Raw genomic sequence first — 25,827 nt, 5'->3', positions numbered from 1 at the left:
GAAGTAACAAGTAAACATACATGGAGAAAACCCATAACAGAGAGACAGTCAAATATCTCCTCTGTGGTGAAAGTGTGACTCCTAAATATAACCCCCAAATTAGAATGACAGTAATTTTAATAAAAGGAAAATTAATCCATAGTTACATCAGAGGCCAGTATTTTATAGAAAAGTAAAGTGCCACAAACAACACAACTACATTAGTAAGTAGGTTAATAAATAGGGTTTCTGATTGTGTGTATGGCAACTCAGCAAGATCCGGAAGCCAAAAGAGGCTACAGCTTGAAGTGCTCCAGGTATTTAAAGATAGTCTTCCAAAGAAGTGTTAGGTTGCTTGGAAACATATGCTAGCAAATATTTGTGATATTTTGTCTGGAAATCGGAAGTGATCTTTAGCAAAAAGGTTGAATAAGGTCAGAAAATGTGATAATTACTTTGCAGAGAAAAGGCAGGTACAGATGCCACATAGCAGAACCAAATGAGAGCCTATAGCGCTTCATAGATACTAAGCAGCAGACAGAGAGCATAGAGTATTTCCCCAAAAGAAGAGTAAAATCAAACCTTTTGGTTAGCTTTCATGCTAGTTTCTTTAGGAATGCCTTTCTGCTTTGAAATAGAACCCCAAGAAATATCAGTGAATAAAGCTGGCATGCCCCACAAAGAAGTTGTATTTAACAATTTGTTCAAGTCTTGTTTCCAGTATATCTGGAAGAATAATAATGAGTAAACATATAGCTAGCACAGCCTCAGCAAAATTAAAGTTTATCCGCCAGAGAGTGTGCATTATTTCTTCTTTGGATGTAAAATCATTATCTTTTGTTTTGCAGTTGGCCTTGAATTGACTACTTCAATGCTATGTCAAGGTGAGCTTCCAGACTGTTTTAGGAATTGTTAGAAGAGCTGTTTCAAGGCTAATTGCTTCTTGAGGGAGTCTGGTTCCACATATCTGCTCCTACAGGTAACACAACAGCAGGTCCTCAGGATGAGTCACTGCTAATCACAACAAACTGAGATGGATTCACAGATTACCCTGAGAGCAAAAACAGTACAAAGTATGTCTTGTGGAAGATACACTTTGCCTACTTAGCATTAAAACCTGTTTATATCTATTGGTATCAACAAAAATTTACATTGAAAAAGTCCAATATTTTGATAAATAGAATGGGTTCCTCAGATAGATTTTAAATAATTAACAGAGCACCACTGTGTTATGGGTTAAAGCTAGCTCAGATGTCTCTCCATAGCATTACAGCTTCTTAACATGTCAGTACATGGACACATAGTCTACATTTGATCAACAAACTGGAATAGCAGTTGGATCCATATCATCTATACTGCCGTTGCAGTGCAAAAATGTACCAAAATAAATACATCCACAGGCAAAAGCTCCAATAGTAGCACTCTTATACTTCTTACTGGTGAGCAGATAGTGACAATTAAGAGGAATGTGTTATTCCAAGAAAAAAAAAAAGATCCTAATACTAATAAAGGGCTTCCAGCTTTTCTCAGAAAAACTTTGTGTGACAGCTGTACGATTTATATAACTAAAGATGAAAAACATGGAAATTAAGTTCTTAAACAGTTTGCCATTTGACCTCCTCCAGATCAACACTATTTTCTTGACGTGTATATCCCTAATTTGACTTTTTGTGTGTATTATCATATTCTTACACCATGTGATAGGGAATCATGCACAGTTATTGTATGGTTCTCCTCACTATGAAAAGCTTTATCTCATTTAACTCTTTTGATACAGTACTGCTCTCTACCTATATGCCTTGCTTTCTCTTAAATGTAGTTACAACATGATATCTTTTAATTTCAAAGCTTTGGTCATGCAGGGAGAAATTTCAAAAGATTTGCCATGACCATACAGGCTTTAATTGAAAATGACTATGATTGAGATAGGAGTGATAAAATTAATTACCTGAATCCAACATTAGAGTGCAATGCAACATCCCAAGTCTCCCGGCACAAACGATTCTGATTCATAGGATTGTGAAGAACCATTAGCAAAGACTTATCTTGCGTATGATAATAGGAATCGATACATCTATATTCCTGGGCTGCAGTATGAAGAACCTGAAAAGGAAAGAAAGAAAGGTACATCCTCCTTGCACACAGTAGTATGTGCAGATAGTAAACAGCGCAGCTTTCAGCAATGGATATTTCAGAACTTCACTCTTCCTGCAGGATGCACACAAACTACTTGGATTGCTGCAGTGTTCCAGCATGTGGAAACTGAAACTCTGCCACTATCCATATGGAGAATACATACTCACTGACTTCCACCTCTGAGTCAGACCATGAATGAAAAAACTCAGTTAAAGTATAGATAAATTATTATTCATATATTTTTAAGATTTTAAAATGAGTATTGAAATAAAAACATAACAAGTAAAAGCAGAACTATTGTAAAGCAGGTAGAAAAAAAGAAACAAACTGTTTTTCAGCTCATTTTGTATCCAATTTGCTCTTCTGTGACCTGAACATCTCTGACATTTGCTGTGTTATACATTATTTCACCCTGTTCTGTACAGACCATCACTTTCAATGTTTACATTCTCTGTAAGCTGCAACTTTATAGTCATATCTAGTAGAAAACTTTCTTTCAAGCTACTGCTTTTTACAAAGCTATCAAATTGAAATGAGATGGAAGTAATTCCATATCAACAAGCATTCTCTTTAAATCTGAAAACCTCGTTATCACCTGGTTGTATAAATAGCGCTTGTTACAGTTGGAAAGATTAGTATGGTGGAAAGATGATACAAAAGTGAAATGGCCAAAGGGACAAACAGGGAAAAACTCTACAAGGGAAGGATCTCCAACCAGAGACTTCCCCCATTGCAGTCAGCCCTTAAATGGGGTCAAAGAGAGGTGCAGCCAGGCTCCACCCCTTTTGGTCACACAGCTGAATTGCCTCCACCTGTGCTCCCAGGGCTGATCAGGTCCTTTCCCCAGGTGATCAATCAGTGGTTCAGGCAGTGACTCAACAGTTCCTATACAGTGCTTATATGTGAAATAAAGAAATACCATCACCAAAATGTTGCTGTTTTCTGCTGCAATTGTTTTCCATCAGCATCTTTTGACTTGATACACTAATTATTGATAGTTTAGTTTGTACTAGCTCTTTATCTTGCTTAAGTAGGAATTCCTCATGTACTGAAATCTATCACCCAGACCTTAATGAGGGGATGCTAAAGTACTGCTGAAAAAGCTGCCATTTCTCCATCCTTGTATAGCATGTGTGAGGATCAAAAAGAATTGCCTTGAAGTTCAAAACAGCCCTGAATTTATAATCCACTTCTCCAAAAAGAATGCCTAGCACTTCATACCGTTTACACCCGAACTCATCTTTCACATTTGTTGCTCTTTCTGCAAGATCAGTCTTCGTCTTTAGCTCACAAGATTTCTGTAAATAAAGCTTGTAGCTCTCAAAGGGTGAAGAATTATTATGACAAAATTTTCTGCTTGTCCATAAACCATATGCTGCACAAGTATTTGTAAAGTATGCTTTCACATACAGTGGACTAATTAATCTTGTAATGATCAGGGAGGGTCACCCTTAAGGGTAATTTTTTTTTCATCACACAGTTAAAAGAATCATACTGAAAAAAAACAGCTGCAGCATGGCCAAACCATGAAATAAAAAACAATTATAAACTTCAGTTTCTCATGCAAGATTTAAAGCAGCTGAACGAATGGGTTTTGGTGAAAATGCATCACTGATAAAATGGAACCAATTATATGGGATGGAAATACCTTGTATTCCCTTACTAATTCTGAGACATGACTGAATCTACAACACTGTCTGTTCATAAATACCTGAAGAAGGACATCAGGATGAAAATGCTCAGCAAAATTCCAGTCTGTCAGACAACGTTTCTGAGTCTTTTTTATTTCTTCCAATTTTGATTCCAGACCATAATTTTCCAGACTCACCTCAAAATACAATGAAACAAAGTAATGATTATCAACATTTTAGTGTCAATTGTATCAAATTAACTGTAATTTGTTGATTTTATAGACAGCATCACATGTTACTTCACGGTTAATTGCATAATGCTGCACACGTGTAGAGCCGTATGGCAATATTTAATAAAAAAACCCAACAACTGCTCCCAAAGGTTTTTGCTTTTGGCTTTTTATGTCAAACATAATTTGACTATTTTTATTGCTAGGTTATATGTTTTTGAGTGCTGTAAGCAATTATGAATATTTAGACAGGTATTATGAAGTAATTTTAAAATTGCTGCATTTATCCAGGGCTGTATGGCAGGCAGCTGTTTCTGAAGAAGCCAAAATGTTCAGTCTGTTAGTTTCAGACAGTTTGGCAATTTTTCTTTCTTGAACATTCATTCAAGTATTTGACTCCTGGTATTCAGTAAAACCTGCATTTCACCAAACCCATCACATTAGAATTCAAAGAAAGTGATAGATAGCGCTTAACAGTCATGTCCATGTTCCCCAAACATGACAAAATTGTCGTCTGCATGCAGCACTGCAAAGGAATCTGTATTAACATTTCCCAATACCGAACAGCACTTTCTATTGTTTCACGCTATGAAGCACAGTTTACTCCATTTATCACACTTGCCAGATCAGAAGCAGAAAGATCCAATTCTTTGTTCAAAACAGAATCAGCCAGACCGTCTCTTTCACCCCTGTCTTTTGCTTTTGCGTGTCCTAGAAATTGAAAACTGAATTTTAAGAACTGTTCCATCAATTTCAGACCTAAACACTAAGGTCAGAATGCTGCAACTTCCTTAGCATATTTGATGAGATTGCCATCAAATTAAAGTTTCCTTTTATGACATTAGTGTGCTAAATACATAATCACCTCTGACCCACTTTGAAATCCATACATAGTAAGTACCAGATCATTAACCAGAAAACCCCCTCCACCCCCAAAAAAAAGGAAAGGAAAAAGGGAAATCCCACTCAAATTATCTTCTTTACATGACCTATAATAGCTTTGCCTGCCCAAAAAGAATAAAAATACTCTATAGATTCACATGTGAAGAACCAGCTATCAGTTTATCACCTGAGAAACAAGTATTCCTTTGCAGAGATAACATAAAGAAAAGCTAAAATAAATTATTTTGATACTAGAATTCTTGGAAACCATGTATTTTAAGCTTAATTAATTGGATTTGTAGAGCTTTATAAGCTAATGACAGAACATTACACCTTCCAAGGATCTAAGTAGTAATTCTGATGCACAGATTAGACTGATAAACTATCATTATTACAATGGGTGCCTGACATTAATAGGATTACTTGGAGATTTTCATTTCTATATTCTTGTATTTTCTCTCACTTTTAAAAATAGTTTTCTTTTAAAAGAATTCTTAATGTCCTAATGTAGGGCAGAGTTCACTGATATTTGATTAAAATTCACATATACAAGAAAAATACTACTCCAAAGAAATACTCCTGAAATTATTTGTTCATAAATGGTTCATAATCAGCTCAGCTTCCAGACATACATTCTTAGACTCTGCTTCTCTGAAAAATTGCATCTGTTTACTGACTGCCTTTAGGAGGTTAAAGAAAACTGATAGCAAAAGATTAAACTTTCTGGCATTTTGTACTGCAGAAGTATTGAAATGTTGACAGCTCAGTTTGTAACTACAATATTTAGAATTGTGACTAACATAGAAGTAAAATAAACTAACATTAAAAAAAACACACTGTTCTCAAGCTTCAGAAAAAAAGCAGATAAGCAAGATTCATTTTGTCTGCTCAAACTTCCTATCTAAGATGATTGCTTAGACATCTACATTAGCAGAGAATGGACAATATCATGAATATAACTATAATATAATATAATATAATACAATATATTACTGGATGTTGTGTTGAGGGACATGGTTTAGTGGGAGCTATTGGTAATAGGTGAACAGTTGGACTGGATGATCTTTTAGGTCTTTTCCAACCTTGGTGATTCTATGATTCTATGATTCTATAAGGATATAGCAGATTAAACTGATCTGATTTTTACTTTTCTCAGATCTCAAAAATATAATTGCTTATTTGGAATGTGGCTTCTAGAACCAGTTCACTACATGATGTAGTCTATAAAGTAGAGTAACTAAAGTCTTTGACACCACCTCCCACAGCACTCTCCTAGAGAAGCTGTCAGCTCATGGCTTAGACAGATGTACTCGTCACTGGATAAACAACTGGCTGGACTGTCAGGCCCAGACAGTGGGGATGAACGGAATTACATACAGCTAGTACAAGGGGACCAGTCCTGTTTAACACCTCTACTGAAGATCTGGATGAATGAATTGAGTGCATCCTCAGTAAGTCTGCAGATGACACCAAGTTGTGAGGAGGTGTTGATCTGCTTAAGAGTAGAAAGGTCCTACAGAGGCATCTGGATAGGTTGAATTGATGGGCTGAAGCCAACTGTATGAGCTTCAACAAGATCAAGTGCTGAGTCCTGCACTTTGGTCACAACAACCCCGTGCAATGCTACAGGCTTGGGGCAGGGTGGCTGGAGAGCTGTGCAGGAGGAAAAGGATCTGGGGGTGTTAGTTGACAGCTGGCTGAACATGAGCCAGTAGTGTGCCCAGGTGGTCGAGAAACCCAATTGCTGGCCATGGATCAAGAATCGTGTAGCCAGCAGGACTAGGCAAATGATTGTCCCTCTGTACTTGGCACTGGTGAGGCTGGACCTTGAATACTGTGTTCAGTTTTGGGGCCCTCACTATAGGACACTGGTGCATATAAAAAGAACAAAGAGCAAAGCTGGTGAAGGGTCTGGAGCACAAGTCTTATGAAGAGCAGCTGAGGGAACTGAGATAGTCTAGACTGGAGTAGGGGAAGACCTTATCACTCTCTATAACTGCCTAGAAAGAAATTGTAGTGAGGTGGGGATTGGTGTCCCAGGTAACTAACAATAGAACAAGAGGGTATATTCAGGTTGGTTACGAGGAAAAACTTCTTCTCAGAAAGAGTGGTGAAGCATTGGAACAGGCTGTCCAAGGAGGTGGTGAAGTTACTGTCCCTGGAGATGTTCAAGAAACATGCAGATGTGGCTCTTAGGGACATAGTTAAGTGGGTATGGTGGTGATGTGTTGATGGGTGGACTAGATGATCTTAGAGGTCTTCTCCAACCTTAATGAACCTATGATTCTAAGATTTGAGAAATGCCAATTATAACAAAAGCAGAATTGCAGAAATATGGCAATTCAGATGAGAAGAGAGATGATAGATTCAAGTCCTATCACTTTAGCTGCTGTAGGTATCTGTGCTACACTGGAATTAGACTTTAAGAAACATGGGATAAACTATCCTTTACACAGAAGATGTCTAGACAATTAGCTTTGGCTAGACACATTTAAACAGATAAAGGTAGGCCAGATATCATAGAATCATTTGAGTTGGAAAGGACCTCTAGTCCAACTGCCCTGCAATGAACAGGGACATCTACAGCCAGATCAGGTTGTTCAGAGCCTGCTCAAGTGTGACTCTGAATGTCTCCTAGGATGGCGCTCCCACCACCTCTCTGGGCAACCTGTTCTAGTGCCTCACCACCCACACTGTAAAAATGTTCTTCCTTATGCCCAACCCAAATCTCCCCTCTTTTAGTTTGAAACTGTTTTCCCTTGTCCTACTACAGCAGATCCTGCTAAAAAGTCTGTCCCCTTCTTTCTATAGCCTCCCTTTATTGCCATCCTTTCTCCAGGCTGAACAGCCCCAGGTCTCTCAGCCTATCATACTCATAGGGAAGGTGTTCCATTCTTTGGATCATTTTTGTGGTCCTCCTCTGAAAGTGCTCTAACAGGTCCACATCTCTCCTGTACTGAGGATTCACAACTGGATATAGTACTCCAGGTAAAGTCTCACCAGTGCAGAGCACGTTCATTCTATATTTATAGGGTTATTTTGGTAGAATTTCTCCTTTGAAGAACTCCGAGGTTGACTCTTTCTTGTACCTTTGCTGAAAAAGCAAGTTTTAGAATAAACCTAAACATATACTTAATTTCAAATAAACTGCATGCTGTACTGGCTTCTCAGTTTTATCATATGTTAACCTTATTCACCAGTCTCACTTTCTTCAACACCAAATACAGATGTTTCTTCTTTCCCTGTTACTTCTATATTTGGCCCAAGATTTTGAATGTAAAAATCTACACTAATTTACTTGTATGTGAAAGAAGAGGGAAGCCTGGAAGAAAAACAAAGTGAAAGATACATATGCACAGCATAGGTTTTTTTTTCTTTTTTTTTTAAATTAAATTTCAACTTTTCACATCACCATCTAGAGTCCTTATGTGTAAGGTATGTATCTTTTCCACTCCTAATAGTCATTCACAACTAATCATTCAATTAAGCCTATGCATCACATTTGATCTTACTCCATGATTGCTACTAAGGTGATAAAGACTCAGGAGCCATTATAGCTTACAAGAGTCACCATTCAGAAAGGTATTTATCTCACGTTCAGTATTCTACACCTTTAAATATATATTTAATGTCATTAGCAATAAAAGTTTTCTAGTACACAGCTTTTTACACATACCATTTTAATAAGTTGATAAATCAACTTTTAAAGTTTATATCATACAAAAACAGCTAATTTTTGTCTTTATGTATATACTCAATGTTCAGACTACACAATATTTGAAATTTGATGATTTGTATAAGGAATAAAAATCACTGGCCTGTAACAGTAAATGATATGGTAAAATAAATAGCAGATTTTTATTCTTCAGGAGTAACATAAACAGAGAGGTTTTTACCAGAGCCTCCTGGTGATTTCCCATTAAGTTTCATTTCCATAAGGAAGAGTTGTCTCAGCTGCCTTGCAAACTTGGCTGGATTATCCCAGGGTATACAAGATACTTCAGAATCACCTCCAACCAGAGATCCAGAGCTCTCCAGGAGTCCAGAGTCACTCAGCTCAGTCAGCCTCAGGCTTTCAAAAGTAAATACTCTGAAGGCTCTTTCCACTTCAGCCCAACTCAGAAGTTCTATATAAGAATTACAATCATTAATAGAAAATGTTCTTGTGGCTCAGCAGAAGATAAATAGAAAACTATGCAAACATATTGTTCTTGGCAACTCCGCAAAAGCCAACAACAATTTCCTCGATGGTAAAGGATCAAATTACGTCAGCTACATTCTACACTGCATTCAAAGTTGAATGCTTCCAAACTGCAAAATGATATACCTAACTGTTTATCCATCTTAAATGAAGTGCTTCCTACATCTGAAGATTTCCTGGCTCATTAGCTTTATATAAATTATGTTGATTTTAAAACACTGAATAGACTGTATCAAGCCAGTTAACAGCTAGCTATTTTCAACTACGGCTCATGAAAAAGCTTCCATTATCATTAACGTTTTTTATCATCAGTAACTTTTCAAGCAAAATTTCAAATTTTTTTTTTCTTTCCCCTTTAAAAACACTTTGCATAGAAGAATTCAAGGTGTAAAGACAATAAATGCTATTTATGGTTGTTTGCATGGGTGTTTGTATAACAATGATAATCATGAGAAAAGTTGAATTATTTCAGTTTGAAATGTTCTCTCCTTGCAGTAGTTAAGTACCCAAGCACACTGCAAATCCTGAAAAAGTGAAGAAATTGCTATCAAAGTTAACAGTTGGTAGGGCCTAGCAGTACAGTATGGTCCAGTGAAGATCATCAAAATTGATATTCACTAGCTGGCAAGCTACAGCAATATAGAACACCTTAATAGCTAAAACACACAGTCTAAAATGAACATACCAACACCTAGACACAATGCAGCTAGTGTAAACTAATCCAACACATTGGATTTTGGGAATGAATAACCAGGAAAGTACCTCTAAATGCTGTCCTTTATATGATGGCACAAATGTAACCAAAGATATTGTGATGTTCATATTTCTTAGAAGTTGTAGAGTAAACTTTCAAAAATGCCTAAAGGTATTCATGCAGTCTTTGGGATTGTTTCACAGTGTACGTTATGGTGGTAGGCACATTCCAAGAAAAGGTAATTGCAGAAGTGATTATGGTTGAAGAAATGAACATATTCTGTTGGTTTGTTAAAGAGACTATTATAAAAGCCAGTTCATTATTAACACCAGAAGCTTAAAGAGATTATATTTTGAAAACCAGTTACTGTGTAATAAAAATCTTCTACGTGCTCCTCCACCCCAAGGATGAGAGTAAATAAACATATGATTTATATCATTATTTATCAAAATGCACTGTGTGCTAATGTCAAAATAGTAATTTGTACAATTGTTTCTTTCTTTCTCAGATATAATAACCATTTGTATGTAATTAAACATAAATAAGTAAACAAGAGACTTCTGAGATACTACCAGCTCTTAGTTTTGCAATGCTTAATACTCATATTGCCTTGTCTAATTACCATGAAACTGCAGTCTGAAGTTAGCTTAACTTGTATAACTTGCCATGTTATAATCAAGAATATAAAAAATGGGAAATTCCTCACAGGTGTCAGGTAGCTGAAAAATCTCATCCTCAAATTCCCACTTTTTAATAGGATCATCAATAAGAAGAAAAAGGAAGAAGTTACATCAATGAAAATCAGCTCACCACTGGTACAGTAATGCATAAGCTCGTGAACTCTGGCCAAGCGTTTAGAGTCATTTTCAGCTGAAGGAAGGGTGAAATGGATAAGTTCTTTAAGAGGCAATTTATCCATCATTTCATGTTCAATCTTTTTTGGATTTAAGTTGCCCTGGATCTAAAACAAACACCAAAGTACTAGAGTTAAAATTAAACCTTAACACCAATAGACTGCTAAAAAAGCATGTTAGATTAAGTAAGTCTTTTTACAGCAAAAGACATAAGTGTGTGTTTAAGCCAGTCATATATTAACAACACATTATTGAATCATGGTGTCAGATATTTTGGGCAAGAAAAGTGAGGTAAAAAGAGAGTGACAGCATAATAATAGACACTTGTTAGAAGATATTTGTCTGTGCTATCTTGACTCAAAAATTTTGAAATACTAGAGTAAATCAATAGAATTCTCTAACATCACTCATTTACATCAAAAATGTAAACCTTCTTATTATTAATGCAAACAGTATATCCATATAATGCTCTGTGTTATGATAAGTCCTCAGTCAGTATCAGTAATCCATTGCTTCTTAGGTAGACTAAGGACTTGTGTTAGTGTCTATCCCAGATGGAAAAATCTAATCTATGCGTGCTTTTTTGTAAAAACAACACTCACTCAGTTCTTTCTAATGCCTGAGTATTTACTGTCTGTGGACTTTAGAACTTTTTGTATGTGATAGATAGCACTATACCTTCAGCAGGTGCAAACGCTGAGCTAGAGCATCGTGGTAGTTAAATAAGAGTGGGTATTTGGGGGTTACAGTTTCTTCGCTGTATTTGGGAGAAAAGTAGTCATACAGATTCTGTTAAAAAGAAAGATGCATTAAATACCAATAATAACACAAATGTGTCATTGTAGGAAACAAATAAAAGACAATGCAAACCTTTTTTTCACTCTCAGAAAGTGGAAGTGAAGGAAGGACAGAGGCTATATGATCTGCAATCTTATGATGTATCCCATCTGCCCGTTCTTCTGGCACCACCAGACTAGGTGGTGTTAGGTTTTCCTCACTAGCAATAACCTAGTGAACATAGTATATGGTAGTTTTCATTAAAGTATTACTGCTGCTTAACATCATTAAAATTACCAAGCAGATTCTGTGATAAGTTACATACAAATTAAACACTTATCCATACATTTTGTGAGGAAAGAAAAAGAAAAACTTTTTTTTTTGGTATAAGCAACAACAATTATGGAAAACAGAAATATGTTCTCTTATTATTCACCTTCAGAAGGATGAGAAGAAAAATATTTACAACTTGAAATGTTAAGAATTGTAGTGAACACAGATTCAGTCTGCATTTCAGGTGTCAGACTTTTTCTTGAGTATTTTTGCATAAGTCTATCTTTGGATAATAACTAATTGTGCTGAAATTTTAATTCAAAAATAAGAAAGATTTTCAAATCATACTGTGGGGTTTTGCTAATGTGCAGATTTTGCCTGAACTCAAAAGTAATCAGACCTGTCTAGAGCTAGCGTAGATGTATAGCGCTTGTATTGTTAAGCTTGCCATAAGACCTTTGTACTGAGTTAAGTATTACAAGTTCAATACTGCTGCATGGGATGTGAAAAAACAATTCCTGACTTTCCTATAAAACGACACCTTTTTCCTCATTTGATTATATTGGATCTGTAGTCTTGAAAATGAAACTTTAGAGTAGCATTGTATTTACAGGATAAGTGAGTACAATACGAAAGGAAAACAAGGAAGCCACTTTTTTAGCTGTGATTCCTTAATATTGAACCTCCATGGTCAGTGCCTCCATTCATAATCTTCTATTTTAGTATGAAAGAGATGGATTTATTGATCTTTGACCTATCATTATACCAAGTCTAGAAAGAATTAGCCAAGGGAAGAGAAAAATATATATTTCCACCTGTTCCAGCATGCAGTTCAGCATTATGGGCACAGAAAAGCATTCTTCAGGAATCTGATTCAGCAAGTCATTGTAATATCTCATATCCATAGAAGTAGCCATAAAAGAAAATTCTTCCTCTGCTGTAAAAAGAAAACTAATTAAGCTAGATTTATTGAATTCCTCACCATTTCAACCTTCTGGCAATTTTTTCTAAAAAGATTATGTTCTTGATTGTATAGCTCTTAAATCCAAATGTGACTAGGAAGAGGTAGAAAAAGTGATTTTTCTAAAGAACCTAGTTATCACCACTGCAGTTTCCAGAGTCCGTCACAATGTATTCACCACGAAACTACTCTCACAGCATTAAACCCGATTTTGCTTCCTGTGAAAATAATTTCTGCTAACAGACGAATGAATGATAAGACATAGTGAATAGCTAAAGGACCATTGCTTTCATCCTCTAGACATGCCTTGTGAGAAAATTACTGTTGTCAGAACTTCTGCTTGCTGCTTTTTCTTTGAAGGCGTAATCTGTGATGCTGGTTGTATCTAAAAGAACAAAGACAAAAATCAAAAAATAATAATCAGAATCACTGAAACAAGTGAGGATTGCCAGATGCAAATAGGTGGGAAAAATAATTTCATTTAGCTTTAGCTTCTTACTCTTGGCTAGATGTTAAAATTTCATGTGGCTTCAATTAAATCTGACTGAAGGGAACAAGCTATGTTGTTTTACAAACGCTTTAAGTGAGAGTTCAGAAGCACTGCTACAGATGTAGTAATCCTATTTTTATCCAGTCACTAGTTCATGTCCAACAAACCGCTTTCTTGTGCACACTTGTTTCGTCTACTATAAGCAAAATAAATTAACTGATCTTGGATAGAACTAAATAATAATTTTTGCATAGTTTGCAGATCTGTAAGGAGACATAGTAGCTCTGTGCATGCATAGTGATTTTCCAGGCATAAGACGACATAATCATAAGTTAAATAATTTTTAAACCAGTGATAGTTTATGACAATATTTGCATGATCCTTCAGATGTTTATTTTTCTGTTTCTCCAATAATCTTTTTTTCTCTGATAATTTTTCCCATTTTTGATTTTTTAAATGCTGAAGACAAAAATCCCAACTTTATTTATAAAACATTACACATGGAGTGATGGTCCAAGCTGATATTTTTAGAATTGAAGGAAGGTAATTCTACCCTATAGTTCATTATTTTCTGTAATAAACAAGATAAAGCAAAAGAAAATCCTTGCCTTGGTTACTATAGGTGGCTGTGTCGATTTGCTTTCTGACAATTCAGGCACATTAATAAATTTGGTGTTTTCCAAGTAGTTACAATGCTGTCTTCTCCAGTCTATGCAGTCATACATTAAACAAGCAATGCTTTCAAATAGTTCAGTGCCAAATGCAAGCTGTGACAGAAAATCAGATATAAAGGATGAAGCATGCATACAAATGTGGCATGTAATTTAGCCACATGAGTTATTAGTTCTCTATCCAGCAGATCCACAGTTGTTAAAAAGTTTTCAAACAGAATTGAGATCAACCATAATTTTAAATTTGAAATACTTTTATACTCATACCAAACCCTCTCTCAGACCACATGCCACACTCAGGTTTCAGTGGCTTTAATGGCCATACTCTTCTTTTTATCCTAAACAGTAATTGGATATCTCAACCTTAAGTTTTCTAAAATGAAACATGGTGAAGAAACACAACTGTCTTCCAGTTCCGTAACTCATAGTAAATATATTAACTGATCCTTAAGAAATATCAGACATCTGCTTTCTCTAACACTAGCCCTGTTTATGTCATTTCTAATCAAGCACTCAGGTCAGTCATCAGTTATGGAAAACTTGTTGTAGTATTCGTAATATTTGAATATTAGAAGTTCAGTTTGTGAAAACAGATTTCAGAATTAATATTTGCACATTTTTGCTTTTCTAATTCAATGCTCTTTTATAAAACTTTTCATTAATGTTACAAGAGATCACTAGGGCTAATTGAAAATTTCAATTGAAGTACTGGAGAGTTTTGCATGCTCAGCCTTTTAAACAAAATAAGAATTCAGCAGGTTGAGGGAGTTGACTGTCCCCCTCTACTTTGTGAGGCTCAACCTGCAGTACTGTGTCCAGAACTGGGACCTCCAGCACAAAAAAGATACAGAGCTGTTGGAGGGGGTTCAAATGATGGCCATGAAGATTATTAGAGGCCTGGAGTACCTCTACTACAAAGAAAGGCTGAAGGAGCTGGGTTTGTTCAGCCGAGAGAAGGCTCTGAGGAGACCTTAAAGGGCCCTTGCTGTACCAAAAGAGCGCCTACAGAAAAGATGGGTAGGCACTCTTCATCAGAGAGCATAGTGACAGGACAAGGTGTAATTTTTTTAAACTAAAATAGAGGAGATTTAGATTAGATATTTGGAGGAAATTCTTTACTCAAAGGGTGGCAAGGCACTGGAACAGGTTCCCTGGATTAGTTGTGGATACCTCATCCCTGGAAGTATTCAAGGCCATGTTGAATCATCACAGAATGGCCTGGGTTGAAAAGAATCACAATGATCATCTAGTTCCAATGCCACTGCTCTGTGCAGGGTTGCCAACCACCAGACCAGGCTGCCCAGAGCCACATCCTTGAATGATCAAGCCCAGAGCCTGGCCTTGAATGCCTCCAGGGATGGGGCATCCACAACCTCCTTGGGCAACCTGTTCCAGTGTGTCAGCACCCTCTGTGTGAAAAACTTCCTCCTAATATCTAACCTAAACCTCCCCTGTCTTAATTTAAAATAATTCCCCCTTGAAAGTTGGGTAGAGCCCTGGGCACCCTGGTCTAGTGGGAAGTGCCTTGACCACATTAGGGGATTGGAAATAGATGGTCTTTAAGGCCGCTTTCAATCTAAACTATTCTATTATTCTATGATTCTAATTTTCCTCATTTCAGGACAGACATGTTTGTGAAAAGTTCTGAGTCCAGCCACCAGTTACTATTGAAAAAAGGAAAATATTTCTGGAAGCATTTTCCATTATATGAAGTATCTGAAATGTAGATAACTTCCTGCATCTACTCCATCATTTTTATATCAATGCCTATCAATTTGTCATATGAGTTACTCTCTGATAGCTCTTGGACTTCAGAGATGCAGCAAGATAGTACTCAAAGACTTTCCAGGAATTCCACCAGAACAGATTTATTCTATGATTTCATTACTTGCATTTTCCACATCTATTTCTTTAAAGAATTACTTCTTTAGAGCTCATACGAATTTTGAGGTAGAGAAGAATGTAAAATTACAACTACAATCTGCTGGAACAACTTCAGTGACAGACAATTTTTCTTTTATTTCAGTAAAGGTAATTGCTCATAGTATATTTACGGACTCTCAGAAGAGAAGGGGAAATAGAAACGATTAAAGAACATCTTTCCCAGAATTGGCCTTGTATGTGAGGATCAGATTAAGAAAATACAATGGTGAATAATGTTATAGAGTAGCAACTCTACACATTTTCACAACTGAGGTGTTTTTAGTGAATGCCTTAGAAACCACAGTGGATTTTGTCAAATTCAGTTCTGATCCCTTTAGGATCAAGGGTACTTCCTAGCTCACCAGATTGTTTATATACAGAATTTAATGTACTATAAATAAAGTGTTAGGGAGATATGGTCTGTCATTTAACTGTAATAATATAGACCACAAATACAATAGGATAAATCATAGAAAGTTGTTTTATTTTGCTTTAGCACATATTTTTTACTGCTGCCATTATGGACTGGAAAATACCGGACACTTTACCTTGCTGCATTTGAAATCCTCAGTTCAAAAAAAAAATTCAATTGTTCACCTTGCCTCCCTTTACCAAGTAATAGTTCTTACTCAGCAGGTTATGAAAAGTAATAAACCAAAGCCATGTTTTGGGTAGGACAACAAGAAGTAACACAGTATGTGCTAGAAAAACAGTTTATAATCAAAAACTATTTTTGCATCTGTTTAAATTTGTTGTCATGTGACTTTTCTGATAAATAGTAAGTAGACCTGCTATCAGAAGGACAAAAACATAATTTTTATGTTATTTCATGCTGACACCTGACTCTCTAATGAGATTCAAACTGGGTCATTGTGAAGACTGAATAAATTTAACAGCTCATATTGTTTTCAACTAGGCTGCTGTTGCCTACAATATTAAGAAACTCCAAGTCAGGTGTTTTTATTCAAAGGACATCTTGTGAAAACATACTCTAGTTCTGTTTCACAGAAGACTAAACTAAAATTCTTGCCATTACTAAAATGAAGCTGAATGTTGCAAACTTCAAAGCTTGCCATATATTGTGAAAGTATTATCTACTGACCAGGATTTCTCTGTCAGACCAATCAGAAGGAAAGGCATTCTCCTTAACTAGGTGATGAAGTCTGGCAACATCAAAGAGTCTTGACCCATACTTTTCACTGTTCAGAACTGGTTCCAGGTATTTCCAAAACGTTTCCAGGTCTTTGATAGATTCATTTTTCTTTTTTTCCTGTGCTTCTACATCTAAAATTTTAAAGTAATAAATCATAATACAATGTCTCCCTTCTATAGAAAGCACAAACTGTTGTTAATCTTCTGTAAGTACTGTTAGAATATTCCTATTCTCACCATCTTGGAAAAAAATCTGATACATAACTTTGAGTTTAAAAACTTCAGGAAGAAAAAGCCTGAGTGAAACATGGTAGTTAGAAAAACAAAGAAAAAAAAACCAAACAAACTCCCACAATAATAGTAGTGTAGGTTTGAAACTTAGGAAATATCAAAATCCCAGGCTATATTTTTCCAAAGCTGCCAGCACAAATTTAGAACCAACAGCTCTTCAAGTATAGGATAAGCAATCCTTACTAGCATCGTTTTGTTGAAGTGGAAATTGAGGTTAGAGGGAGATTAAGGTAATAGACTTGCTAGTAATAATCAGGCTGAAGTTGCATGGTTTTTATTTTTATTGCATGGTAATGATAAGTTTTCAAAGGTGCAATCAGGTACAGAGAAAAGTCTCTCTCCATTAACGTCAAACTCCGAAGTCCCAGATCAACCGCACTCATTATACCCTTATTTTAAGAGAAATGTGGACATTAAATCTGCAATGACTTGCTTTCATCTGGACTAGAGGGTGCTCAGTACTTCTAAAACCTAGATATGAAGGCCAAATACCACTTGTACCTTCCCAGTGGCCCTATGGATTTAAACCCAAATAACCCTGTGAGGCTGTGGACTCTTCAAAACATGCTGATCTCTTTAAAGAAATTACTAGATATACCTTCCTTCTGTTAATTGCCCTAACCTTCTGTAGGTTAATTGGCCATCAGAAGTGATGGCCAATTAACTTTAAAACTGTCCTATCATGGAATCATAGAATCACTCAGGTTGGAAAAGACCTTAAAGATCACCAAGTCCAACCACAGCCTAACCATACTACCCTAACTCTATCAACCCTCTGCCAAATTGTGTCCCTGAGCACCACATCCAAATGGTTTTTAAACACATTCAGGGATGGTGACTCAACCACCTCCCTGGGGAGCCTATTCCAGTGACTAACAACCCTTTCTGTAAAGAATTATTTCCTGATATCCAACCTAAACTTACCCTGGTGCAATTTGAGGCCATTTCCCCTCGTCCTGTTACTGTCACCAGTGAGAAGAGACCAACCCCACTCTCGCTGTAAGCACTTTTCAGATACTGGAAAAGAGTAATAAGGTCTCCCCTCAGCCTACTTTTCCCCAGACTAAACAGCCCCAGTTCCTTCAGTCTCTCCTCATAGGGCATATTCTGCAAGCCCTTTACAAGCCTTGTTGCCCTTCTTTGGACCTGCTCCAGCACCTCCATGTCCTTTTTGTACTGAGGCGCCCAAAACTGAACAGAGTACTCGAGGTGAGGCCCCACCAGTACCCTAGTCCTGCTCACCACTCCATTCCTGATACAAGCCAGGATGCCATTGGCCTTCTTGGCCACCTGCGCACACTAAACTAAACAATTGACGTTAACTGAAAAGACACATCAGGATCAGGACTATACCTTGACTTGAAAATAAATGGAGGCTATGTTAAGTGCACATAAAGTAGTCTCATCCATGCTTTTCTTATTATATTTTTCTATCATTTTCATTCCTTTTCAGTGCTCTTTTCCTATTATTCTTCTCCTTTTCCTCTTCATTAGCATCAGCTCGTGACCACTTCTGGGGACAGAATGCTGGCCTGGATGATCCCCTTAATTTTAACTGTACCATGCTTTTAACAGCTCACCTGAGACAAAGGAACATCCTTCCTTTTCCCTCTTTTTTCAGATGCTCATGGAAGATAAGCTCTAATTCTACACAGTATCTCACCAGTACCAAAGTTCTCCTAAAGCTCTTTGAACACATATTTTGGCAATATAACAGTATCTAGACTGTTCAGACCTAGACTGATCTCTTCATGTTCCTGAAAGGAAGTGGAACGGCTCAGTGATAATAATATTGTAACTAGAAATTCTATTTTTACAACAGAGGAATAATGTTTTACTATCTCTATCCTATAGTTTAATGATAAAACAAACAAGTTTACAATGTTTAGGTCTCCCCTTGCAAAGAAACACCAAGGGATGCCAGGATCAATCATTAGATGCTCTACCTTTGAATACTGTCTCTCTTCTTTATTCTTACTGAATTAACATGAAGTCACATTACTGAAGTCTTATAGTCATTATACTACCATTACCATATACTAATACTATTACTGAAGTCTTCAGGAATAGAAATGAGACAGTATTTAGTGGTACTCTACATGATTTCAGCATGTAGAAAAACAACAACAAAAATCTGTTACAATCATATAACAGTGGAATAATAACATCTAGTATATACTAATGCATTGCATAGTGATTTTGAACCATCACTGTGTAAACAGAAGTCCAAAAATTACTAGGGTATGTCAGGTCACACATTTTCAGCAGATACATTGAAAAATGAGTTACACTTCGTCAGGCTGGGAGATTGGTCTGAGCTCTGAATGTTAACTCTAAGAGAAGTGGAAATAATAGTAGTGAAGCTAATAGAGTGATCAGAGGAACAAAAAACTAACCATATGGAAAGGGTAATAACAATGCTTGACTTCATAACTTCACAAAATGAAAGCCATTAGTGGATGTAAACAGATAAGAAAAAAAAGAACAAGAGAGCTATGCTTCCTAATCTAGAGTTGATGAGTCTTAATAACAAGAACAATAGAAACATTACACCACAATTGTATTTACAAGTTACTATCTTCCTTCCTAAAAGTATATCTTCATGCATTACACTGTTTCAAAAGCTATTCAAATAGGACATACTTTTGCTCCAAGCCACAAATAAATAAATCCTTGTTGACATACACTGATCTAATATAATCTTAAAAGTCTCAAAGACTCAAAGATATTCCTGCCCTTCAACGATGGCTCACATTTAGCTTGCTGCACACCAGGACCCAAGTCCTTTTCAAAAGAGGCACTACTCAGCGGTTTTCAGGCAGCTTGTTATTCTGTGATATATTCTTCTTTAGCTTGACTCATAGTCCCAACCTAATAGCCAGCTGTGCACTTCCTTGGAAATTACCAAATGTGTCAAGTCTTCTTAGAAACAGATTTTCCTGGATAATGACACACAATGGTATACATCTGATAAAATGTTCTGCGGTGGCTGCTGCACAGAACTATGATTATAAACACTGTCTCTTTAATCAGTCCCTCTTTTCGTTGTCCAGCTAAGGCAAGTTTTTGTACTGGCAAACTCTTTGGTTTGGTGACCGAACCAATGGTAGTACCATTTTTGCACATGGAAATACAGCTGCTCACAAGTATTATGCATAAACATAAGGCACAGAGAAGGAGAGAAGTACAGGGATAATAGGAAGAACAGTATTTACTTGGATATGAGACATTATTCTTTCTACACAAATGCTGTTCTTAAGACCAAGTTACCTTCAGGTGAAAGTAAAGACTCTTCTCGAAATCTAGCTGCTTCCAAGTATGTCTGTAATGGCTCATAATTCTCAGAAGAAATCTTGATTACACTTGAAACATTAACTCCAAGCTCCAACATCACCGGCAGTAGCTGAAGGTTGTGGAAACCCAAAATTATAAAGTAATAATGGGCACCGTCATCTGGTTCATCATCTGTTCAAAGCAAAATCAGAAGAGATTGGAGCATGGAATTCAACATCTAAACAAAATTTTGTATATACACACACATATATATAGAATTAATATATATATATTTATAATATATATAGAGAGAGAGAGAACATAGGGATATTGCAATTTAGGGTCACAGAAGCAGCTCTTCTATAGCCTCACTGGCATAACTGTACATGTATATGCTAAAATTTATATGTGTTAAAGTCTTCAGCAGCAGACCACCTAGAGAAAAACTGTTTGGAGAAGCAACAGTAAAAAAATTATTGGAGAAGTTTATTATAACCACAATGCTAGCTGTAGCAGTACATTTTCTGCAACTGCTTTTCTCAAAGAACAACTATTTAGTTCCAGGACATATTCATATGCTCTACTGGTAGTTTCAACCCACATAAAGCTAGCCAGGGAGCACACACAGAGTAAGTTACTTTATCACAGCTGAGAGATGGTACTACTAGTTGTAGTAATTTTGAAGGATTAGCCGCAAGAAGGAGTAATCACTGGCTCCCTGCCCAACATGTTTGTTTTTGCAAGATGGAGTCCCTGTCAAAACCCTCATAATCTGGTAATATCAACTCACACTAGTCCTTATAGTTGGCCAGACTCATCCAAATTCCTTTTAGAGAATGGATGAGAAGTTTCATGAAATGTCTGCTTTATTGCTTCTGTAGTAATATGCACAGCAATATACCAATGTACCAAAGCAAATGATGTCAAGCATTATATCAGGTAAGTGCAAATAAACCTTCTAGAAACTTGACTTTAGTCTAAGTTAATTATTGAGTAGATCCCATTTGTGGCCCATGGAGAAAAACAGGTATTCAGATAGGCATTAGGTCATTTATTTCATTCAGCTTATTATTCGCTCTAAGATTATGGAAGCTCCTGTATCTCTTTGCTGGCTATGAAATACATACAACTAGAAAAGTCTATCCTGTCCTAACAACGAAACACAGTTTTAGAATCTTAATGCTAAATAGAATATGTCTTACTTCTAGGAAACTATAGTTCCCTTTCTGTTCAATCTACTCATTTAGGAAGACTTTTTGTAAGGTAAATTCAACCAGTAAGTACTTTCTGACATTCCAACAATCTTTGGAGAGTTTATTTTTTATTCTTGTACTGTCTTCACAAGTGCAAAATACCAAGGCAACTTCTCCTTTGTCATGACTTGCAACCATTTCTACCACTATTTTGTAAATATCCTTGGAAGACCACCACAGTTAATAAAAGAATAACAACAGTGGTAGTAGTTTATAACTTAAAGCTACTAATCACACTAAACAAGGCCACTTTTCATACTGGTTAGTTTTTAGTTATTTTTTTTTTATTATATTTTTTTTTTTGACATTGTCTTCTTATTAGCTGCGGCTAACAAAGGCAGCTAAGTATGGTCTTGGGGGAATAAAATATCTTATTTTACACATATCTCTGATAGACAGTAGAAATAAAAAAAACACTGGCTCTGATAAAACTGTTTCTACAGGGCCTAGGAGAACCACATTAGTACTTATTAAAGCCATCCAGGCCAGTATATTCTGTACATATATAAATAAGATGACATGAATTCTCTACATCACTTTAGCTTTGATTCTTACAGGCGTAAGCATTTATTCAAACACTTCAAGTCTCTGAAAAACCTTAACTTTATCAAAAGAATATTATTACTGACCAACCTTATCTGAGAAAACAAGGGGTTATGAACAAGATAGAAAGATAATGTTCAAATCCTGTGTGCTTTTGCCAGCTTGACTAAGATTCAGATTTGTTCTAAACATCTGGACCGACAATGCCATTGATCTCAAAAGAAATGTATACAAAAGTCTGATGAAAGAGGAAGGAACATCTGCATTGGTTCAGTATATACATCCAAGATGAGCAATTTCTCCTCCAATGGGAGAGTTCCCATTTTTTCTGACATAGATAGGATGGACTTTAGTCCAAATTAAATATAACTGTGTTCTAAATGAAGAGATGTATGTACATTCTCCAATAGTTTTTGTTCCAGTGATACCTGCAACCATGCGTGCTATGCATTAACAAAGATTTTCTCAGCAATATTATTGTTTATCTTACAAATCTCATTTCTGAAGTAGATTTTTTCCGGTCTCAGTACCAACTGCATATTTTTACAGCAAATATCATATTACCTTTTGTATAGAATTTGGCTTCACCTCCAAACAGTGGTAGACAGCTCTGTGTTACTTTATTAATACAAAGAGAAAGCTGCCTTTGGATACTGACAAATGCACTTAGCTGTTCTGAAATCTTTGTGTAAAGATATGTTTTATTTATCCACTTTAGTTTAGTCTTAGACATGTTAAAACATTTTGATGTCAACCTGCCACATATACCTCATCTGTATTTTTCTTAGACATTACCATCTATTGTACTTCTATTCTTCTAAGCAGCGCACAGTGCCCTGTTCAAATCCAAAGTGGCAATGCTTTAACATTGCCAAACATACCTTTCAACACGAACAGAAAGGAAGAACTGAATGAGAAGCTAGTTTTAAAATTTTTTAGCAAGTTTGTCAGAAGCATATCTGCAGTTTTACATACCAATATAATTGTATTCCTCTTCCTTTTCTCCTCGTCGCATCAATTGGGTATTTTTTTTAACAGTAACTGGCACTGAAGAGGCTGCTTCTGTCTTTTTTCCTTTTCTCTCTTTCTCAGTTGTCTTGCCACTAGGAGGTTTCTCCTTGCCAAGAGGTTTGCCTGCCTCTTTCCCTCCATTCTTTTCCTTTTTTTGCTCTTCTTCAGCCTGACAAGATAAAGAAACTAAGTTGTCATTGTAGCCTTTGTGAAGAACAAAGGGCAGAGTGCTGTAAAATCAATTTATTTATTTGAATACTTTTCCTTTTCAGTGTTAAAATGTTGTAGTGAAGATGTCTTGAATGCTGTTTTATTCTTCTTAAACACATCATTTAGTTTATTACATTCTCAATGAATAATAACAGGGATACTGGTAGAAAGATGAGTGACTGTCTTTCAGTTACTGTCACTACAGTACTTGCAGTCAGAAACCTTACCTGGAGGAAAATCAGACCAAAATTCAAATTCTGTAAGTCTTCAGCCTCTCTGTTAACACTTGAATAACATGTAAAATAGTACCTGCGCTATTTTGTCTTTGATGTAAATAACTGTCTACTACAAACAACAACCAACAGCCTTGTGCTCATTTCATTCAGGATATTACTTAGCCATTCTCATTATTTTCAAACATAACCCCCAACATTTAAGTTTACTCAGAAATTTAAGAGTAAAGAATGAAAAAAGATGGTGATAGTGATCCAAAGTCTCACGTTATACACCTAAGGAGCTCAGATCTAGTAAAAAATTTAAATATTCTAAATACATTACGGTAAAGGGAGGTGCTATAAGAGCAAAAAAAACACCATATTTCTATCCAGCATCATGACTATGAACTAACTATGTAAGAATGAAATTTCAGTTTTATAAAGTTTTTTAAATACACTAAAAATATACTAATTTTAATTACTGCTAGCATTCCTTTTGTGTCACTTTAATCTCTATTAAATCAATGAAAAAAATATTTCCATGCAAATTAGGTAGGTCAGTTTATTCTACACAATTGTCTTTCCCCACTCAGCTGGACAACCAGGCTTTCCAGCTGCAGCAATTGTGTTTAAGTCAATCTAAAATCAGAGCTGAAAATCTTTTTCTTCCTTCCCTTCATTAACATTCCTTTTTTGTATCACTTAGGAATGTCTTCAACGATTCTTAAAATTGTTTGTGCTGTGGTGATTCTGATCTTATTTACCTTTAGATTTATTCCACTTTGGACATTTCAACTGGAAGGTTTTGATATTATGAATTTGAATTCTAAGCTGAATAACACATCAAAACAGATGATACAATCATCAGACTGTAGTGCTACAATAAACTTTGTTTATCGCACTTGAATAATTTTATGTAATTAAGCCTCAAGAAAGCAGAAATATATATTAGAATTTGTCAAGATTCCCACAAAGAGCACTAGTTGTCCTTAGTACTTCAGGAAGTAAAAGCCTTTTTTGAGGATCTTTTCCCTTTCTTCTCAACGTCACAGTGATTCTGTGCAAGCCTGCTGAAATTCCTGCTATGGAACTGTCAATCAGGCTGACTAAGGCAGTCTTGGGGCTAGTAGTGACAGCCCTAGAAGATATGTGGAAGTCAGGTCAGGGAACACCAGAAAAGGACAATGATGATACATAGTTTGCAGCTCTATCATCTCTCAGTCCTAAGATTGAGATACTGCATTACTACTTTTTACTCAAGCAAAGAGTTCTATTCTTTTCCCTATCTCAACTACATTTGAATAACTGGGAGCTTCTTCCAAAAACCTAAATAAATTTCTGTTTACATTTTTTCTAATGATGTTTACAGAAAGTTAAGTATGAGGAGATAGCTGTATTTATGCAAATAGTTCCTGAATTAGCTTCATAAAGTTAATTAAGAAATCTCCCTAAAGCATACTGTAGTACCTTTTCAGCGTCCCTTCTCTGAAGATCCTTCTGTTTAATGCAAAGCAGTTGAAATTTCAATAGCTTTCCAGTTAGTGTAACAGGAATTTCTTCTCCACTATCCAAAATGGCTTTGGCTACTTCTACAACCTGCAGAGAAAAAATAAAAATAACTATTACTTGTATGGTTTTAATATTGCATTTGACTTATTTCACATGCAGAAATGATGGGGTGTTACTTCACATTGTACAATGTGTGGCTCAAAGTGGCCACACGTTCCAAAAAAACAACAAATTCATATGATACATAGCTATTCTTTATTTCCAAAAACCTCAAATGAAGTTATAAATGCTATAAAATAGCAGATGGGAGAAAACTTCTACGATTTATTTAAGGGTCAACAGATACACAGTTTTCTCTGTAAAGTATATATATTTTTTAAAAACAAAGAAGCAACATTAAGCAATTACTTATTATAAACTAAAATGTATTTAACAGACACCAAATCAGAGGGTGTTATTTTGAATACTGTTTACAAAGCGACTAGCATCTGAGGCACTAGCCTTGAATGAAAGATATAAACTTCTTGAAGGGAATTTGAGAGTGTCTGTATGGGTGAAAATATACCCCCTCCCTGTGTATTGCTGATTCTGTTGGTATGCAGCCTAATTGGGGTGAAATAAGGCTATTGAGTTTTCTTAGGGTGATGACAGCAGCGGGAACATACAGC

The 25,827-nt window shown here is 36.0% G+C and overlaps 1 protein-coding gene across 1 annotated transcript in view; it reads right to left on the bottom strand.

Annotated features, from left to right (window-relative positions):
* Positions 1-25,827, bottom strand: part of SPAG17 (sperm associated antigen 17) — a 100,982-nt gene that overhangs the window by 54,014 nt on the left and 21,141 nt on the right. The window contains exons 4-17 of the mRNA XM_031554714.1: positions 25,118-25,246; positions 23,190-23,394; positions 20,416-20,610; positions 16,805-16,986; positions 13,717-13,875; positions 12,941-13,003; positions 12,473-12,643; positions 11,478-11,615; positions 11,286-11,396; positions 10,564-10,714; positions 8,755-8,985; positions 4,564-4,687; positions 3,827-3,968; positions 1,928-2,082 (exon numbers count right to left, since the gene is read on the bottom strand). Coding sequence (XP_031410574.1) covers positions 1,928-2,082; positions 3,827-3,968; positions 4,564-4,687; positions 8,755-8,985; positions 10,564-10,714; positions 11,286-11,396; positions 11,478-11,615; positions 12,473-12,643; positions 12,941-13,003; positions 13,717-13,875; positions 16,805-16,986; positions 20,416-20,610; positions 23,190-23,394; positions 25,118-25,246 — 2,156 coding nt within the window. The remainder of the gene's footprint in view (positions 1-1,927; positions 2,083-3,826; positions 3,969-4,563; positions 4,688-8,754; positions 8,986-10,563; positions 10,715-11,285; positions 11,397-11,477; positions 11,616-12,472; positions 12,644-12,940; positions 13,004-13,716; positions 13,876-16,804; positions 16,987-20,415; positions 20,611-23,189; positions 23,395-25,117; positions 25,247-25,827) is intronic.

Source organism: Meleagris gallopavo, chromosome 1 (genome assembly GCF_000146605.3).
Source record: "Meleagris gallopavo isolate NT-WF06-2002-E0010 breed Aviagen turkey brand Nicholas breeding stock chromosome 1, Turkey_5.1, whole genome shotgun sequence".
Classification (NCBI taxonomy): Eukaryota; Metazoa; Chordata; class Aves; order Galliformes; family Phasianidae; genus Meleagris; species Meleagris gallopavo.
Note: the sequence above shows the minus strand (reverse complement) of the source record. Positions and strands in the feature narration are given on the sequence as shown.